The sequence below is a fragment of the Ovis aries genome, chromosome 4, assembly GCF_016772045.2.
Source record: "Ovis aries strain OAR_USU_Benz2616 breed Rambouillet chromosome 4, ARS-UI_Ramb_v3.0, whole genome shotgun sequence".
Taxonomy (NCBI): Eukaryota; Metazoa; Chordata; class Mammalia; order Artiodactyla; family Bovidae; genus Ovis; species Ovis aries.
In genome coordinates, this window is record NC_056057.1 from 47,704,617 (window position 1) to 47,719,678 (window position 15,062).

The 15,062-nt window shown below is 36.7% G+C and overlaps 2 protein-coding genes across 65 annotated transcripts in view; one reads left to right on the forward strand and one right to left on the reverse strand.

Annotated features, from left to right (window-relative positions):
• LOC114114509 (uncharacterized) overlaps positions 1-757 on the reverse strand; it is a 109,763-nt gene extending 109,006 nt beyond the window's left edge. For 44 of the 50 annotated variants that reach the window (XR_009600390.1, XR_009600363.1, XR_009600398.1 and 41 more), the window contains exon 1: positions 179-308. Coding sequence is in view for 2 of the 50 variants with exons in the window: in XM_042249194.2 (XP_042105128.1) it covers positions 179-757 (579 nt within the window). In the remaining 48 variants the exon portion in view is untranslated. Of the gene's footprint in view, positions 1-178 lie in introns of all 50 variants that reach the window. The other 6 variants (XR_009600358.1, XR_009600357.1, XR_009600356.1 and 3 more) reach the window with 1 other exon arrangement.
• KMT2E (lysine methyltransferase 2E (inactive)) overlaps positions 431-15,062 on the forward strand; it is a 93,257-nt gene continuing 78,625 nt past the window's right edge. For 9 of the 15 annotated variants that reach the window (XM_060414661.1, XM_060414667.1, XM_004007835.5 and 6 more), the window contains exon 1: positions 431-762. The gene's annotated coding sequence lies outside the window, so the exon portion shown is untranslated. Of the gene's footprint in view, positions 7,727-15,062 lie in introns of all 15 variants that reach the window. The other 6 variants (XM_060414663.1, XM_042249185.1, XM_060414669.1 and 3 more) reach the window with 2 other exon arrangements.

Sequence of the window (15,062 nt, forward strand, 5' to 3'; positions counted from 1 at the left end):
GGTTTGGGGAGTGGGAGAAAGTGCTTGCGGGGAGAGGGGGGGGTCTTTCCAAGGCCTACAATCATTATCTTTCCACCCAGTAGTGTCGCGCCCAAGCTTACCGATATCCAGACTTAAGGACTACTCAGGGAAAGGGGATAAAAAACCAATCCCATCAAATACCGAAACTTTCCCAAACCTTCGGTGAATTGTTGAATGCATCTGTTGTGAAATAGACGGAGATTCTGTTGACCGCTCTGCTTCCAGTTGGCTGTCTTCGAGCCTCCGTGGAGAGGCAACGGCGGGCGGCAGCCCATAAGCAAAATGGCGGCGGGCAGCTTCGTCCCCTCCCCCTCTGCCCCTGCGGAGCGGGGCGGGCGGGCCCCGTGCACTTGCCGCCGCCGCGGCCGCCGCCGCCGCCGCGGCCGCCGCCGTCAGCCGCCATTTTCCCAGAGCGAGAGGCAGTGACACTGAGCGGGCGCAGGGGGCTGAGTCGGAGACGGTACCTGAGTTCGGGAGCGGCAAATAGAGGGGGCATAGACACTCTAAGCAGCCTCGCCGTAGCCTCTGCGTTCCTGTTGACTGTCTCTGTGCCCCCTCCCCTACTCCTCGGTTGCTGGCGAAGAGGCTGAGCGCTGCTGTTTGGGGAGGGGGTGTGTGGAGCCGGGTCCTGTGTCTGCAGTGGCTGCTGTCGGGGGATCGTCTGACCGCGGAGGTGTGGAGAGACTCCTTGGGGGTCGAGCAAATAACGGGGTTCGGGTGTCTGGTGTGTGAACATCACAGGTCAGTGCCTGTCGTCTCCTTGGGAGTTCCTGGGGTTTGCGGGGTGGAGGGACGTGTGTTTCCAGGGGGAGGGGGCTTTCTCATCTTTATCCTTACGGTGTGGGGGAGTCGACGTTGACTCAGGTGTCTTGGCGGGGGCTAGACATTGCTTGTTTGATTCGAATATATCCTTTTTCCTCCTTGTCCCTAGGAAGGGAGCATTATGGCGGGTTTTAGGGTTGGGGAAGGGGAAACTGGCAGTTAAACCCCCTTGAGAGTGGGAGTTAGGGAGGGGGCGCACTCGTCGCCGGCAGCGGGTTAGAGCCGCTTGGGGTAAGGAGGTAGGTTTGTGACTGTTAGTAGGGTTTGTGTCGAAGTGGTCCCAGGAGCTGCCAGCTCTCTCCCTTTCCTCTACCGCATCTTGTTCAGGTGCTGGGAACCCGTATAGGCCCCATTTTCTAATGCTGCTTCCATTTGTCGCCTGGCAGTCTCTGGCTCAATTTTCTCGTAAATACGAAGGGGGTGGAAAGAACGCCTTGGGTATATCCCTTTGTGGGAGAACGAGTCAGCTCCTCATCCTCTCCGAGAGAGGGTAAACCCGCCCCTGAGGTGGTCACCCCAGCACCCAGCCGTCTCAGTCTGCCCCCCGCCCCCTCCCCGCTTGCATTATCGTCGCCTTTTACTGTAGCGGAGGCTTAGAAGCCACAATATGGCACATTTCAGGAAAGCTGATTTTGACCAAGGGATTGGCACAAACACTGTGGCAGCAGACACAGAAGAGAAACAAACGGTTCACTGTGCTAAACAGGGGAGGAGGAGAGAGCAAACAATCCGGAGGGCTCTCTTCCATCGGCCTTAGCTCCTTAGAGATGCACTCTTGCTGGACTGTGTTTTACGAATGATACAGTTTAAAGTCAAGGGGGAATCGCTAGAGTTAGCTTTAGAGTGAGCCCCGTTTTGCCCGTGTCCCCTCACCTTTTAGAGATGTGAATAACATAAGGTGTTAGGAGTTCTGGAGACCTTGGAGAGAATTAAGTGAGGTGCATTCAGCTCTAGGCTGGAGACATCAATACCTAATTGGAAAAGAGTCAGTTTTTTCCTTTAATCTCCTAGATGGCCAGTAAAAAGTGAAATTTCCCTCTTTTGTCCTTTACAGATTCTAAAAATGGCGGCCCCAGGCTGATGTTGTGGTAATCTAATCAGCTCGGGTCCTCCACACCCCTTGCAGTGCGTTTGTCTGCAGCATATTACAGGCTTATTATGTTTACATGAAAAGGCTGGGCCTTTTTTCACCTCCCCAAACCATTTACAAAGATGTGTCGATTTTACTGCAAATTGCAGTGCTGTGTTTTAGTTGATTAGTTTTATGGGTTTTTCCTGAGAAGCAAGTAAAATGACACCACGTTTCAAAAACTAAAAAAGCACTCAGGTGTTTTTATTAGAAATTTCAGCAGTGAGGTCAGGTGCTCTTACATATAAAAAAATTATTAGGGAGCAAATAATAGTTTTTGTTTGGTTTAATCCAAGCGTTTTTCATTCAATAAGCTAAAGTAAATTAAAATATTTAGTAAATGTGCAGGTACAGCCTATTTTGTAAGAATCGATGTTTTAATCTACAGTAGAACGTTTCTCATTCAACTTTTGACCAATTTTGTGAATTTTGGTGTTTGTACTCTTTCAAATTAATTTTTAGGGAGCTGTACAAACAAGCCTAAACCTGTTACTTCACTGGGTGTGGAGATGCTTGTTCTTCTCACTCTCATATTTTGCATCCATTTTCCCCATATATTTAAGCGTTGCTTAGGAATTTTGTAAGTTGATTGTGTATTTGATAAAGTAGAGCTCTGTGCTTTGCTGCCTAGTAATTGTCTTATAACATACTGTCACAATTATGTAAGTAAAAAAGTAAAGCTCTAGCTCTTGATATTGTTCCTTGCCAAACATGTCCATTTATTTACTTGCTATGGGATGTGAAATTTAGTCTGTTTTAGTGGGACTTTAAATAAAAGTCATATCATAATAGGGCCTTGAATCTGGGCAGAAAATGAAAAGGTGTCAGTTAATTTTAAAAGTGTGAATGATTAGAATTCATCTGTCTAGTGGGAGGGCAATCTTTTTTGGCCTGAAGTAAGCAGTGAGATATGAGTGGGTCATTAATGTTATTTAATAACCGTTCTGATTGTGGAGCAACTGGAAGATGAGTGCCTTTCAATCCAGTACTACTTAAAGAGGTTGGAGAGGGTCCATTCTCTAATGATTCTCTTATTCCATTGTAAATTCTGCTCTAAAATATTTAACGGTGGGATAAGAGATTTATGAAGCTCTTGTGAATTAGTCTGATAATTTCTAATTTACAAAATAGTAGAAATTACCAGCTTAGGGAGTTTCATCATGGAAGACTGAACACACTGCCTTGCTTAAAATCTTCGAAATGTTTTAAGATGAAATGTTGGTGCGTAGTGGGAGAGTTTGTGTAGGGATTTGGGGTCATTACTCATTTGTATTATGTTCTGAGTGAGCATTTCATTCAGATCCTCAACTGCTGTGTAAAGATTGCGCACTTACAGACTTAAGTGATTAAGATCTGTGGGTTAAGATCAGAGGGTTGGTACTTTAAACTTATTACCTAATGTAGGAAATAAGTATACTCCTAGGAAAACTTGGTTTATGTAGTCATAGGAGGGAATGCTGTCTATACCTGTGTTTTTGTTGATCTTGACCTTGATCAAGTCTAGACATATAAGGCATTTGGATTTATTTGGCTTTAAAGAAACAGTACAAAGTTGGAAATTATGAGAAAAGATGCCTTCACTTGTATGAGATTTCTTCATACTGGCCTGTTTCATTGCTTTGGGGTTTGTTTTTTTTTGTTTTCTTTTGATATGTTTTTGGTCCCTATAAAATGAGTCTGGCTTTTTATTTATTTGTTTGTATATTGCCCTTAATAAAAAAAACATGGTTGTAAATGTTTGCTTTTGATTCTTTTGTCCTCCAGTTGACTATGTGTGTTTTGGATTGTCAAGGCAAATTTGTTAAAAGGTGAGGCATAATTTTTGTTCACAGAGAGTTTTGAAACATTTGGCCCTTGGGGCAAAGCTAGTCAAATGGTCTTTGTTCTTAGGGTGGCTAAGTTTGAGGGATTAGTTGTTTATCTGTTTAAATGGATCTGTAGAAAATCATAACATAATTGGAGAGCAAATTTTATTTTTAGAGACTATGTTTTGATCATGTTTCTTTTTTGTTGTCAGGATAAGTTATAGGATCCCTTTGATATCAATTTAAGTTTAGAACCTTTACAGGACTTCTCATTTCTCTTCAACTGTTTAGGTCTGTCTGATAACTCTTCTACAATTTTGCCTTGTCTATTTTCCTCACAGCTTCCAGCCAGAGAATTTTTACCCTATTTACCACAGTTAGCCCTAGGAATTCTTGACTCCAAAAATGAAAAAGTAAGCCAAAAAGCCAATTAATAAATTAGGAAAAACTCTTCTCAATACATACCATGGTGGTCTTAGTGAAATTGTAATTTATTAAGTTGATTTCTAAGAATAGTATACCCTTTTTAATGCATCAAACTCCTAAAGAAGCGTATGGTTTTATTTTTTAAAGTGTATTATTCAAATAGCTCTTTTATGGAAATTATTGCTGGGACATAAAATGTATACTATCACTGTGTGTTTATTGTATAAAATCAACAGAACTTTGAAGAGCTATCAAAAAACTGCTTTAAAGAATATTAGTATGGACTCTTAAGAAATGTTTATTTTTTTAAAAATATTTTAATAATATAGTGTCTGTATCCAAGGGAGTTATTCTTAGCAGATAGTAGGTGCTCAGTTGTTTGTTCAGTTTAAAGCTTTTGTTTAAGTGAACATGTTTACATCTCAGATATTCAGAGTGATCAGGGACATTGCTTGTCATGTATTAGAATAAATGTTAAATATTTGTATTCTGCGAGACTTTAATATTGAGTATAACATTTTTATTTTGCGATAAAGTTTTTTATGTTGATTGGCAGAGTAACAAGACATTATTTAAGATATTGCTGTGTAAATTTTACTCAGTTAGTAGGCTGGGTTTAAAATTGGAGTGTATCCCTTTTTCTTTCTTAACTGCCTCTTTTGTAATAATGTTGGGAGGAGCCTCATTTTTTCTTAATAATGATATTATTTTTGTTACCTAACAATTTAATATGAAGAGCAGTATTTGTGGTTGAAAACTGTAAAGAAGGTAGTCAGTCTTATATTTCACTCGTATTTGTATTTCACTTATATTTCTTTTGATTTGAAATGAATTCTTGTGGACAGCTTAAAAATCAAATTTTATTTTAAACTGGAAAGCCATATTTTGTTAGGTAAAGTTTACATCCTTATCAAATCTTATTGGGTTATTTACCAGAACTGTTTAGGGGGTATTGAATATTTTCCATGCAACAGGTCACAGAATTCATTTTTGATGTGTTGCATTAAGATGTCATCAAAACAGGCATTATGCCTTTTAATAAATAAATAAATTGATTTATAATTTGGTGGATAATTACACATCCATAATTTTAAATTAAAATGTTTGTTTTTACATTTAAAAACTATCTCAGATGTGAAATCTGGGTTTAACATGAGAAGCAAAATAAGTACAGCTTTCTTTATTCTATTTATACAACTGGAGAAGATTATAATTTTCTAGCAACTCTTAGATTGCTCAATTTAGAGCTAATCCAAACAAATAAACATTTTTGGTTCTGAAGCTTATTATTGAGAAAGATAATATTGAGTAATCATACCTGTGTTATAACCAACATGGGTGCAGCATTTACGGTCTGAGCCTGTGGCAGAAGCTAAGTGTATAATATAACAGTGGGATTGAGTTAGTTTTGGATTGTGGTATTTATAATTTCAAGTTTACATAGTTATCTAACATTTTGTCTGAGACCAGAAATTTAAAAAAAAATAAAAGCACTTAAAGATTTATGTTGACTTTTATTCTCAAAAGGTATTTAAAACATAATTTTTATTTAAAGGCTTTAATAGAATTTACTATGATAAATTAATTAAAATAATTTAAACTTTAGAGTTAAATAAGTTTAATAATATGTTTTACATTTTTCTTACTGTTTGGTCTGTCAGGAGACTTACATGAGAAAGATACACCCTTCTAATATTCCCCTCTCACCCCCCACCCCACCCCCCTCCCCCCGGCAGATTAATGAGGTGATAGTTTCTATTTTTGATTTTACAGAGATCTTTTGTATTCCTCGTATTTTGTATGTCACTTAAAGAGAGGCAACTTTCTAGAATTCGAAAGCTCATTTCATCTTTAATCTTGTGGCAAAAGACTCTCTTGATGTGAGATATTTGAATGGTTAGGACTTTGCCTCAGTAGCCATAAATTGATGGGGTTGGGGGCAGGTCTGAGGTTAGTCTGATACATAGTAACTCTTCTTGAGAAAGTAAGTTTGAAAGTAAGATTGTTTCTTTTGGAATTGTTGGCATTTCTCCTTAAATGAAGCTGCATAATTGGTTGAATTTGACAGGGCCTTATTACATCTTAGCTTTAAACTTCCACCTAAACACTATTTTTGAAGCACAGACAAAAGATTAATTTGAGACTGTTTCCTTGTTCCATTTATTTCTACTTCTCAAAACCCTACTGTTTTAGGATTTGTTTGGACGCAAGGAACAGAAATCAGCTCCAGCTAGCTAGATTTGTTATAAGGCTGTAGGGAAATCTCACAGAACTTATTTGAAGAAAGTGCAGTTGGGCCTCACAAGAATTGGCAATGTGTCAGAGAGCCAGTATTCTCCATCTTGATCCCTTTAATTAGCTGTGACTGATAAAGGAGATGGTAGTGGTTTGAGTTTTTATGGTTTGTGTGTAGGGGGTAGGGTGGGGAATAGTTTCCTTGGATGGAGGGCAAGAGAAAAACACCTCTAATTCATCTGAAAATAATTGCCTTTCCCCCAGATACCCAGATGTATCTGGGAAGATTTCTAAAACTAAGTATTATCAAACTGATGATTTTGTTTCTTAATTTAAAAATGCTATATTGCATGTAAATAAATATATATGTGTATGTTGACCAATTTCCCCAGAAAAACCAGGGTTTTCATTTTTGTTTTAATTTGTAATAATGTCAAATTTACAGGCAAGTTACATGAATAGTATGAAACTTGCCCTTATATCCTTCATCCAGATCCCCTCATTTTTAACATTTTTTCACTATATACTATATTGTTCTCTCTGTACATGTTTTAAAAAGTTTTTGAAACATTTGGGGGTATATTTATACATTGTGCCCTGTTAGAGCATGTCCTAAGAACAAGCATCCCTTCTTAGGTAACCAGAGTGTTAAATTCAGGAAAATTAGCAGAGATGTAATACTTTTATCTAACTTATTGGCCATATTCCATTTTCATCAATGGTTCAAATTATGCCCTTTATTAGTATTTTTCTTTCTTTCTTTTTTTTTCTGATACAATAGCCAATCCAGGATCATAGATTGCATTTAGTTCTTAGGTCTCTTGAGACTCCAATAGTCTGGAAGAGAGTTCCTCAGTCTTTCTTTTGTGATGACGTCGGCAGACTAGTTATTTATCCAGTTCCCCTCAATTTGGGTTTATCTAAGGATTCTTCATAATTAAATTCAGATTTTGCATTTTTGGCTGGAATACTGGGTAAGTAATAAGTGTTGTGTTTGTTTGTTTATATTATCTGGAGGTACTTGATGTTTGTTTACCCATTACCAGTATGTTCATTTTGATTGCTTGCTAAAGTATTAAGTAGTTTCTCCATTTTATAGTAAATTGTTTCTCATTTTGCCATTATTAAGTAATTTGTAAAGAGAGATTTTGAGATTGTGTAAATATTCTGTTCCTCATCAGACTTTCCTCTCCTAGATTTAGCGTCTATTGATGATTCTTGCCTGAGCAAGTTTTTACTCTGGTGACTGCACATTTACCAAGGTTTTTAATTTGTGGTTTGTTTCCAGGTAATTGGCATTATGGGAGTTTTCCTTTTTGGTTTTTCTGTAATGTGTATGATTTGCTTTCATAATCACAACAATAAATTAATTTTAAGGAAGAAAAGTACAGATAATTTTGATAGTATTGATAGTATTCCTGCACAGTTTTCCATACAAATAGGATTTAAAATAGTTGCTCGAATCTGGTCTAATTTTAAATTCAGAACATAAAAATTAAGTAACTAGATTGGTAGTTTTTTTTTTTTTAAATGGTGTAGTTCCATGTCCTCGTTTAATTTTTAGAGTTATTGTTATATGAACCCTGAGTAACAGTTTATGATTTGCTCCTAATGCTAGCAATTTGATTTCTAGGACAAGGCTGAAAATACTTATTTTAATTGTGCTTTTTTCCCCCTCCATTTAAAAATTCTTCCTTCGTGTAATTTTTTACAAGTATTTTTTTTCTGAAAACATTGAGACAGGTTCTTCTTTTACATATATACAAGCCAGTACTTTTTTTAAAGGCAATGGTAAGATAGTAATACAGCAGAGCATCAAACATCTACAGCTCTTAAGACAAAGCAGTGTATGATCTTTGGAACCTTGCAGTGAAAGAAATACGAACTCCTCAAAAAGTTCAGAAGGGCAAGAGAGGGACAAGAAACAAAAAACACACATTTATACTTTGATTACATTTTGATGACACTTTTATCAACTTGGCATATTTCCTTTCAGTGATAGCAAAATCTTGGTAATGAATTTGGATGATAATTTGAATGTTACACTGATTCAGGTCCTGGATAACATATTGAATGAAAACTATTAATTTCTTTGGAAATTTTCAGAGAGATTAGGAGAAGGAAAGTGTTGTAAACATTTGCAGAGTGGGGATTTAATTCTATAAAACTTAAAATTCCCTTCTGAGAAAACTAAGGTGATCATATTTCAGAATAGTGAGGATTAATAAGGTGATACAGTGGATTTGAAGCATTTTAGAGGTACTTTGTTGATTTAAACTTTGTTGACTAAAACTTGAGTCAATTGTATACAACTGCATTAAGAGAATATTTATTTGTAGCATTACCAAATCTTATCCTATTGTTTTTAAGAAAGTATAGAGTGAAAAGGTGCAAAAACAAGTCCCATGATATATTAGAATATTTTCTTTTAGGCCCAAATCCCCATTGTATACATGTAAAATATCACCATGTTGACTAAAGTTAAGAATCTAGAGTTAGAATTAATGTGTGAGATCTTTTCTTTAAATAGTCTTACTGTGGCCCAGGGCCCACGTGTATTGTTTACATGGAGTGCTTATTGTATTGTGCTTATATTAGTTAGATATTACATGAATCAGATAAGTGAATGTGAAGAGAGAATTGTTTAGATGAAACCTTAGTTAAATGCTTCAGAAAACTTGATAAAGGCAAATTAATTGCTGAAGAAAATTGTCAAGTTAGGTATTGGTAAGACAAAAGATTATGGGAAAAAATGATACAAATCTAGAAGGAAGTCTGCATTCACATTGCTCCATAAGTGTCTAGGTGATTTCTTACCTTGGAATAATCTAAAACCAAAAACCATGGATAACGCATTATAGATACGGTTTATGCAAGAATGAGAATCCAGGATTCAAATTATAAGAGCCATATTCAAAAAATACTTTGGCTTGACACAAAAATAATGATGAATGATAGCCTAAATTTAAAATACAGGTTTATATTATATATTTGTATATAATCTTTCATTATTCTCTATGTTAAATGATGGACTTTGAACTCATGAATTTCTAGTCCCTAGGTTTCCCTGGTAGCTCAGCTGGTAAAGAATCTGCCTGCAATGTAGGAGACCCAGTTCGATTCCTGGGTAGGGAAGATCCCCTGGAGAAGGGATAGGCTACACACTCCAGTACTCTTGGGCTTCCCTGATGGCTCGCTTGGTAAAGAGTCTGCCTGTTGTGTGAGAGACCTGGGTTCCAGTCCTGGGTTGGGAAGTCCCCTTAAAGGAGGGCATGGCAACCCACTCCAGAATTCTTGCCCAGAGAATCACTATGGACAGAGGAGCCTGGTGGACTGCAGTTCGTGGGGTCACAGAGTCAGACATGACTTGAGCAACTAATTAAGCACAGCACACTTTTTTTATATATAAATCTATATTTCTCTATATTTAATCCAAAAAGAGGATGGATCTACAGTGTTCTGTAACTTTCTTTTTTTACTTAGTATCTTGGAGATCTAAAAATGTTCTTTCAGAATTAGACCCTGGTTTGTCCAGTGGGGTTTATAGGACCCTTCCTAAATGAAATGACAGATTCTGGAATGTAACAGATACACTAACATGTTAAGATCCAAGAGCCCTTGTTATCTTGTGAGATTTAAATTGTACTTTTTTTTAAGGACCTTTCTATCTCTGATAATATTATAAACTAGATTCATTTAACGGCAAAGAGTTGAATGCCCTCTGTATGGAAGCATCGTGGTAGCTACTGAGTTTGGCTTGCTTATCTTGTACATATTTCCTATTGAAAGTAACTGATGATTGTGTTGGCTAATGTCCGTGGGATCAGTTTGTATGGTTTTCAGATTTCAGCCTGTGTGATATTTAATCTAGAGTGATGGAGATTTTAAAAGACATTCTGCTGATATATATAGCCTAAACTATCACTTAAAAGAAGCTCCTTATGTAGTAAAGTAAGTGGTTCATTATGGATTTGGGGAAAAATATTTCTAGTTCAGTCCTCGACTTTACATAGTAATTTCTTTCTCCATGTTCAGATGACTTTTGTAAGAGTGGCTGATCAGCTCAGTACATGTGGATTATTTTTTGTTTATATGTAATCTTTTCCATAAAGATCTTTACAGTGAAATTTGAAAGTAAAAGTGGACGTAGCCTGTGTTTTAGCAAATAATACTAGTCACTGTAGCACTCATATCTACCAACTTTGTTCTTGATTTTTTTTTCTCTTTACTGTAAAATTTCTCAGTGAGTATATGCCTCTAAAAGCTTTTCTGATAGAGATTCAGATCTGTTAGTGTCATGATTCATTTTTGAGGGTGAAATGCATTGACTTTTTCTCTTGAGCTTCAACTGTCTAGTAATATGCTAGTCTTCCATTTCTAGATCTTGTTTTTGTATTAAAGTATGAAGAGGAAGTTGATCTTTGAATACTGTAAGCTCTGGAATCAAAAGACTGGGAAAAATTCCATAAAAGTAAACAGTTTAAATATGGAAAGTATTTTCCCTTTTTAAAATTCATTCTCTTGCTGACTTTGTAGGTTGTTAAATACTTAGAAGTTAAGGTACTCTTATTTTAAAAAATGTGCTTATTTGGCCGGCATCTGGTCTTAGTTGTGGCATGGGGTCTTTCATTACGCCATGCAGGTGCTCTCTGGTTATGGAGCTTGGTCTCAATATTTGCTGCATGTGGGCTTAGTTGCCCATGACATGTGGGATCTTATTTCCCCGATGAGGGATCAAACCCAAGTCCCCTGCATTGGAAGGCAGATTCTTAGCCACTGGACTACCAGGTAAGTCCCAAAAGTACTCTTACTTTATACTTAAGATTTTGATAGTAAATATTTTAAACTCTTTTCACCATGTATTTATTTTCTTTCACCATTTATTTATTTTTATCAATTTGATCTTTAAAAAATTTTTTTAAATTTATTTTTGGCTGCACTGGGTCTTCATTGTTGCATGCAGGCTTTCTCTAGTTCCAGCAAGTGGGGGCTACTCTGTTGCAATGAGTGGGCTTCTCATAGCAGTGGCTTCTCATTGCAGAGCATGGGTGCCAGGGCATGCAGGCATCAGTAGTTGTAGCACATGGATTTAGTTGCTCCGCAGCATGTGGAATCTTCCCAGACCAGGGATTAAACACCTGTCCCTTGTATTGGTAGTCAGATGCTTAGCCACTGGACCCCCAGGAAGTCCCATCATTTGTTCTTTCATGTGTGTTTTCACAATTTTAGTGGCCTTGATACTCAATAGAATTTTGACTGGAAGTAATTAAATTATCGTTGAATTGGAAAATATAAACTTCATGGCTTTAATTCTAAGAGGCACAACACTAATGTCCATAAATGAGTATCTACAGAGTATTTATGTATCTTCTTTTCTCTGTGCATCAACTCTGCAGTGTAGATCTTTCACCCATTTTTCATGAGAGACCTAGAGAGACTGAGGGTCACAGGGCTAGAGTGATCAAGAATTTTAAGTCATTTGAAAATCATCATAGCTTTCCAATAATCCTTAAAAAAAGACTAATTCTTGACAAGGTAATGAGAATATACAAATTATTAATCCAAGGCAGTTACTTGAGAAAACTACTCTTAAGATACCCTTGATTATATTAGATTGTCATAACTCATTTCAGGTGTGTCAAGGGCAACTTAATTTTATACACTACTCATTCCCCAGCACATTGAATAGTATTGAGAAAATATATATGCTCAGTAAGTATGTTAAGTGAATGAATGCATTTATATTTATTATGTTTTGAAATAACAGAATAGTTGCCATGATGTGGAGAGGGGAAACGCTTAACACTGGAGATTTCTTCTATTGTTTGGAGACAAAGTACTCAACTCGATGGTGATAAGCTGTAAGGGTTGTTGATTGTTGGAAACTATTCAGATGATGACGATGATTGGTGGAGGTGGGCATGAAAATTGAGAAAGAGTGAATCTGAAATACTGGGGAGACACAAAAGACTGGGTGACTAAATTGACTAGAGAAAAGGATTAAAAATAGAACTGGGAGAATAGAGTACTAATAAAAAGAATGGAATGGAAGAAGATAATGTGAAAAGATTCTGTTAGAAAGTTTGGTTTTTGCAGTGATGACAGGTATTTGAATTAATATACAACCTGTAGATGGCTAGGAATAGGGAATCAGAAATGAATGGTTAAATCCAAGATTGGAGACTAATAATGGGGAAGATTGAACCTTAAAGGACAACCACAGTTTTGAGTAATAAAGAAAAAAGAAGCAATTAAAAAACCAAAAAAAAATGTTTCCAGAAGGAAATCAATCACTAACATTCTTCAATGGCAGATTTTTTGTTTGTTAAGATATGTTCATCTAAAAGGGGAGGAAAGGATTAAATGTGTTAAAGAAAATGTGGTTTAAATAAGAATAACTTAGGTGGTACTTCCCTGGTGGCTCTGGATAAGAATCTGCCTGCCAAGGTAGGAGACAGGTTTGATCCCTGGTCCGGGAAGCTCCCACATGCCTTGGAGCAGCTAAGGCTGAGTGCCGCAACTGCTAAGCCTGTACTCTAGAGCCCGGGAGCTGCAGCTGCTGAGCCCATGCGCTGCAGCTTCTGAAGCCTGAGTGCCCTAGAGCCCATGCTCCCCAACAAGAGAACCCATTGCAGTGAGAAGCCTGCATGCATAACTAGAGAAGAGCCCGCGCAGCAACAAAGACCCAGCACAGCCAGAAACTTAAAAATAAAATTTCTTTTTTAAAGAAAGAATAGCTTAGGTGATGTCCTAGCCACTTTGTTCTAAGCTTTGAGAGCTAGATCCCTCTCTCAGATATAAATATCTCAGTTCTTGCTATAGAGTGAAGTAGATAATCTGTATATCTAACACTTAAAAGTGTGTCAGAATATAAACCAGTGGTTAAAAAATGTAAGTAATATATTCTTTGGGAAGTTAAGAAGGGAAGAGATTAGTGTGTAAGGGGCCTTATAGCTGTAACAGTTTTTTGAGTTAACCTAGGCACATTATTGTTTACAGATAAGGAAAACAGTGATCAGGAGGTTGATCTGCTGACAAACTTAAAGCTAGGTTGTGGCAGAGATGTCAAAGTTGGGAAGTTGAGACTTCAAGGAAGCATTGGTACTTAAAGGATCCTGGAAGGTTTAATAATATTTTTATTATTGGGTGGGATGGATATAAATACAGGGGGATGAAGGAGAATGAGCAAGGATATGGCAACAATCGCAAAAAGACTGGCATAATCAGTGGATTTATATATTGGAATATTAGAATGGAACAAGATAACCTGATAATGCCAAGATTAGGAACCAGTTATTACTGTGAGCTATTATGCTTTTTTAAAATGCTTTTTTAAAGAGGGCAAAATTAGGAAACTAGAGTGGGCTTTGAAGTATATTTAGTGTTTAAGCAAGTGTTCTAAAATAGAGCACTGAAGCAGATCCTTTATATATATACATATATACATATACATACATATATATATATATATATATATATATATATATATATAAAAAGATCACATCCAGACTTACTTAATCAGAATCTCTGGGGTGAGGCCTACAAATCTGTTATTTTCAACTCCTAATTCCATGTGTATGAAAAGGGGCACTTTGTGGATCTGTGTTTGAGAATCACTGGTTTAAAGGTCAAGTCAGAATAAGAGCAACTACTTAGAAAATTATTCTGCTAGCCTAGTCTAATAGAGTAAAATGTGGACAGTAGGATCAGAAAGGTTTGTTCAAATCCTGTTAATTAGATTTGATGCACATTGTTTTTATATAGGGAAATGAGAGGATTCAATTCAGTCTAAAATATATGACTGAAAATAGTGATAGAAGGAATCCTTAGTTCATCATGAAGAGTGAGAACCATTGTTTTGCTGAGAGTAGGATAAAGAATGAGAAAATAAAATTATTGCCAACTTTGTTTCAGTCAAAAATATACCCTTTCCTGATGACATACTTTTTGTAGGCTAAAAAAGCGAGGATGAACCTGCTTGATAGTCTGTATAGGTTGAGAGACTAAAGATAAATGCAGGATTTGTATTGTTTATTTTGATTTTTAGTTGTTATACCTTAATACTACTTTTTTATGAGTGCTTTTTTTTGCCTTTGAATAAGAGAATTCACCAATGAAATAAGTTTTTCATGTCACATGTTGAAGTTAGTATTTCCTTTTAGCTAATGATTTTCAAACTATTCTCCAGGAATTCTTAGGTTTTTAATGAAACTTAACTGGTAGGTGGGAGGATGTGCAGGCAGGGACATTTCCCTGCCACTCTATTTAACCACAGACTTAGCAGATAATGAAATAAAAATGTTTGCTGTGCCCATTAGCAAGTATCATTAATCACTATGGCCACTTCCCATTTTTATGTGGCTGTAGCCTCCTTGACACAACACTTGACGCTGGCAATCATTGGGAAAAGCATAGGAGATTTAAACTGTCTTTTATCCTAGAATAAAAGTAGATGATTAGAGTTTTGTGTAAGATTTTATGTATTTGCAGGAAAGTTTCTGTCAGTACTCAAAAATTGAAGGTCACAATTTTAATGTCACTTTAAAATTTTTAAATTTTGAGGTGATTGTAGATTGACATGCAGTTGTAAGAAATAACAAATTCAGTGTGTCTTTTCCCTGGTT